The sequence below is a fragment of the Trypanosoma cruzi genome, genomic scaffold, assembly GCF_000209065.1.
Source record: "Trypanosoma cruzi strain CL Brener 1047053516485 genomic scaffold, whole genome shotgun sequence".
Lineage (NCBI taxonomy): Eukaryota > Euglenozoa > Kinetoplastea > Trypanosomatida > Trypanosomatidae > Trypanosoma > Trypanosoma cruzi.
In genome coordinates, this window is record NW_001849412.1 from 33,839 (window position 1) to 38,792 (window position 4,954).

The 4,954-nt window shown below is 46.2% G+C and overlaps 2 protein-coding genes across 2 annotated transcripts, besides 12 other annotated features; both read left to right on the top strand.

Annotated features, from left to right (window-relative positions):
- Positions 1 to 4,954: a sequence feature (heterozygous, non-Esmeraldo-like haplotype).
- Positions 23 to 47: a sequence feature (AT_rich).
- Positions 107 to 135: a sequence feature (AT_rich).
- Positions 198 to 232: a sequence feature (AT_rich).
- Positions 545 to 565: a microsatellite.
- Positions 620 to 676: a sequence feature (AT_rich).
- Positions 853 to 877: a microsatellite.
- Tc00.1047053509855.10 (hypothetical protein, conserved) lies at positions 920 to 2,386 on the top strand (the record flags this gene model as incomplete). Its single annotated transcript, XM_798850.1, has 1 exon — positions 920 to 2,386. The coding sequence occupies one exon, from the start codon at positions 920 to 922 to the stop codon at positions 2,384 to 2,386; it is 1,467 nt and encodes a 488-aa protein (XP_803943.1).
- Positions 2,811 to 2,833: a sequence feature (AT_rich).
- Positions 2,880 to 2,914: a sequence feature (T-rich).
- Positions 2,956 to 2,978: a microsatellite.
- Tc00.1047053509855.20 (hypothetical protein, conserved) lies at positions 3,009 to 4,625 on the top strand (the record flags this gene model as incomplete). Its single annotated transcript, XM_798851.1, has 1 exon — positions 3,009 to 4,625. The coding sequence occupies one exon, from the start codon at positions 3,009 to 3,011 to the stop codon at positions 4,623 to 4,625; it is 1,617 nt and encodes a 538-aa protein (XP_803944.1).
- Positions 4,848 to 4,870: a sequence feature (AT_rich).
- Positions 4,933 to 4,954: a sequence feature (GC_rich).

The window sequence follows — 4,954 nt, forward strand, 5'->3', positions numbered from 1 at the left end:
GATGTTTTTTGATAGGACAGGGATATATATATATTTATTTATATTTTGTTTTATGGTGTTTTTTGTGGAGGTCCACGACGGAATGAATTAAAGGAGCGATAACGGCATATATTTAGTTATTATTATTATTATTTTCGCTTCTTTTGGTTGGGAGTTGTGGCGGGAGGAGTCCAAATTCTTTTACTGCGTCAGTCATGAATATAAATATATTTATATTTATATTCATTTATTTGTTTTTGATTCAAATAGAATGAGCAACACGTCACGATCGTGGGGAGGCAGGGAAAATCAGAAATACGCACATAAGTGCGTGTGTGTGTACATGTAAATAAAGGAATGTATATATATATATTTGGAGCGGAAAGAAATGTGGCTGTGGTTAAAACATTGCTTCTCCATCTAACCCACCACCACCACCACTACCAATAGTAGCGGCAGTGGCAACCCCCTTCTATTGTTTTGTTTTGTTTTTTATGATTATTAAAGGCCGCTTTTTTTCTTTTTTTTTGGTTTTTACGGTGGTTGTTGGTCGCGTGCGGTTTATTGAATGAATGAATGAATGAATTATTAGTTTTTGTTTTTGGTTTTGGTGTTTGCTTTTTTAATTTGTTGCTTTGTGAATATATAATATATAATATATAATATATATATTTGGGTTTATAAAAATTTTTTTTTTGCTTTTTCCTTTTTTTTTTGCATTTTATCAGTGTGTGTTTGCGTGTCTTTGTCATTCTTCCCCCCCCCCCACCTTTTTTTTTTTTTTTTTTTGGGAAGAGGGTGTTGGTATTTTCTTTGTGTGTGTGTGTGTGTGTAACTCCGAGCGACATTAGCATACAATACATACAATAGGCGTATGTATATATATATATATATACATTCTTGTATGTATCTGTATAGTTTTATATATAAGGCATAATTGATGTTGTCACATGCCTCGAATGATCCTCTTACAGGGGCTTTGGATACCCTCGCCGTGCTGCATCAAGTAATGAGATTTGTACCGTATAATCGCCGGACTCTCTGTACAATGCGATGTATATCAAAGCCATATCGTCGTGCTGTGCAGCACCCAAATGGACCATGGGCGGGTCGTGAGGAAATCATAATGTCAAAATACGGCCACTGTATTATATTTAACGCCAAAGATGATGAAGAGGGACGCTCCAGTTTCCGACTGTCTTCTGTTTCTCCAATGGGCCGCAAGTTTACTACGCTTGGCGTGAAGATGTTGAGCCGTTACCACAAGCGCGTAGCAGATGGCCTAACACGACTTGCGCTGCATCATTCTCACATTGATCTTGAGTGCTTCGAGGCTCTTGCTCCTCTTACAAACCTCCGGGAACTGGAGTTAGCGTCATGCCGGCAAATCACGTCTATTGCGGAGGCCAGTCATGTGGCGAATTTGGAGTCGCTTGAGGTCAACCTCTGCCCGCTGGAACCGGACGGCGCTGTGGGCCTGCTGCTCCCGAAGCTCAAGCGACTCAAGTTACATGCCTGCTATCGACTGAGTAATTTGAACGGCATCGCACCCGAGACCGCCGCCGCGTTGGAAGAAGTGTACATTGAGAACTGCAACATTTACGATGGCACCGCCAACGAGTTCTTTATGAATTTCACAACAAATTTGCGCGTGCTTCATCTGCCCGGGGCTCACATTGACACAGCACTCACATTTATTCCCGAGGACGTGCGGAGAAAGTCGCTGACATCTTTGAACCTTCAAGAAACGTCCTTGCGGTTTGAAACCTTGTGTGAATTGGCTCCCTCCATGCAAGATCGTCTGGAGTTTCTTTCATTGGATTCCTGTACCGAATTGGAGAGTTTTGAGCCTCTCGGTAGACTTCAGGAGCTCCGCTTTCTTGATGTCGCAGAGTCTCTTCACGGCGAGGGCCTTCACTTTCTGACGTGCTGCACCAAACTGGAACTCGTTCGCATGGCGAATTCTCAAATAGAAAACATTATGTTTGTATCCTCATTGCAATCATTAAGGGTGCTCGATGCGCCCAACTCGAGTCTCGGTGACCCTTCCCTGATGTTCCTTGAGAATTTGCCCATGCTGGAGGTGGTAGTATTGACAAAGTGCCTTCTCATCACAAATATTAATGTCTTGTGTACATGCAGACGAATTAGACGTATTTTTTGCGCCAATACCGGGGTGACAAATGAGGGGATCACGCTACTTACAGGGTGCACTGAGTTGGAGGAACTTGACCTGAAGATGACGGCGGTGACGGACGTCAATTTCCTTGCCAGCTGCCCTTCCCTTAAGTGTATAAATGTGTGTAACGCGGTGATTAGCTGTGAGGGGTGCGAGGCACTACTGAAGAAAAACATAGAAGTTATCTGCGACTCCTTTGATACGAGAAGTGATTACATTGACGCGTAGGCAAAAGGAAAAACAACAACAAAAGCGAGAAGACAGAGGGAAAGACACACACAGAAAAAAAGAGAAAGTGAGTGTGCTTGCGTGGGAAAGAATTAATTGAGAAATACACACATTTTTACACGCATTTATTGACGACCTTCTGTGATTCCTTTTTTTTTTTTTTCTCTCTCTCTCTCTGTGTGTTTTTTTGTGTGTTTGCCTTTGAGGCAATTCCATTGGATGAAGAATGATGGGACATGACATGACGGTGCATCCTCGCCGCTCGTGGTGCCAACGCAAGCCGGGGACAATTCCCACATGAAACGTTTGAAGGCGAAGGCATCCAAACGGATGTGAGTGGACGAATATTTGATGGCCGACTCTTCACACGTCGCTCCTGTACAAAGGGTGCAGCGGGTCGTGCCCACGCACACAAACACACACGAAAAAAAAAAAATATATATTTTTGTTGTTTTTCTTTTCTTTTGCTCCTTTGGGCAGCCGCAGGGCTGCCTTTTTCTTTCTATTTTTTTTTTTTTTTGCTTTTCTGTGTGTGCCTGAGATCGTGCACGAGACAACATTTGCATCAAAAAAACAAAAACAAAAACAAAAAAGAAAAAGGGGCGAGAGAGGTGTTGGTTGGATGGAGGAGGACAAGATGGGATGCAGGGATGACGGGCCAACAAGCCCGGGGGAGTGGCTCTCAAGGGCGGAGGCAAAGGATCACCATTTGGAGTTGGCCAATACCATAAAGTCGTTTCACTACCGTCTGCAGCAGCGGATGTCAACCGAAACGTCTGCCTTTTTGTCACCGAAGGAAGGGCAGAAGGAGGAAGAAAAAAACGAAGAGGCAATTTGGTCTCGTCTTATAGCTGAGGAAGGGGAAAATATGAAGGCGTATGCGACGGCAATGCATGCGATCGCCACCCGTTATTGGGATCCGGATCAAGAGGGGAGTGAGGAGAATGTATCTGGGTTTCGTTCTCATGTCACCTCCACCGCAGGCGGGGTAACACGGACCCGCTCGAGATGTCAACATGAAAATGGCGGAGAGGAGGGTGGCAATCAACATGGAAGGTCCACCAGTGGGCCATCGCGCCACAACGACCGCGTGGCGTACTCATTGCACTGCGTGGCGGATTATTACCTCGGCAGCTGCCTGCCGCTTGTCAACACCGAGCAGCAGTTAAAGCATCATCATCATGATGGAACGCATGATGTAAGCTCTTTTGATAAAAGCCATCCCGGCCATTCTTCGATAGTTGAATGCACGGGGATTTATGAACAGATTCCTCGGATTGCGACTAACACCATAAAGATATGGCGGCGTGCTTTTTATGCAGCCCACGGCCGCCAGGCAACTGCAACTGAAGTTGAGAATGCAACATATGATGCACTTTGCTTACATGGTTGTGGGGGGGAAAAAAGTCAAGAAAGACGCGGGAATTTGCCGTTGGAGCCTTTGCTTTATAAGACTTTGCTATCAACGTGTGGCCAGGGGAAATTAACGAGCTCGGCTGCATCATTGGCAGGTACCTACATGTCTGCGACACGCAATGAGGTAAGGCGCCGTCGCTTCACTAATGGTGGAGACACGCCGCCAGAAACTTTTCTGCCACTGCAGGTGCTTGATGTAGGCTCATGCTACGGCCCTTTTAAGGGAAAAACGATCACAAACGGGGTGCTGCAAGTAAGACTGGCAGTGACGGCAATAGATCTGTGTCCCTTCGAGGGTAGCAATGTCCTTCAAGGGGACTGGCTTGCTGTTCGTTTCTATGATTTAGGGGAGAGACAGAAGGAAGAATACTCGGAAGGGGTGGGAACGGAATCTCTTGTCCGAACTGGCGACGACGCAGATGTCGTGACGAAAACGCCTAAAAGTACTCTTTGGGTGGCTCGTGGCCAATTTGATGCCGTGTTTTTCTGCCTGATGCTCTCTTTTCTTCCTCATCCCCGTCTGCGGTACCGTGCCTGTCTTCATGCCCACTTGGCGCTCAAGGATGGAGGACTACTTGTCATTGTGAGTACCCGCACGCAATGCACACGCCGTGGCTCTTGGGTAGACGACTGGGTCACGTGCATTGAGGGAATAGGGTTCAAGCGTGTGCACAAGCACATCATGGGGCAGGTCGTGGGGCTGAGTTTCAGCAAGGAGGCGGGGCCAGAAATTGAGGGCGACACTGCGGAGTGGCTTGGAAGCATGATGGCCCGCCCTGAAGCGGAGTGCGGCCTGCGCATACTCGGCGACGATTGCTGCTAACCCTTCAAGCAGAGGCTTCACCTCCGCCCTCAGTCTCGCACTGCGACAAACAACAACAACAAGAAGAGGGAAAACAGAAGAAAGCAACAGCCAAAAATTAATGGAGGATGCCGACTGTTTATCCATGAATGTCTGAAGGGATTACGGAGTCGCTGAACGGTTTCTCTCCTTTTTTTTTCTTCTTGTTCGTATGTAACACTTGTGCACATCTATTTATTGTTGTTATTATTATTATTTTTTTTTTTCACTGCTGAAAGAGGTGTTTTTAAAGAGCTTCGTTTGTGTGTGTGTGTGTGTGTACACATGTGCCGGGGGGGGGGGGGGGGGGG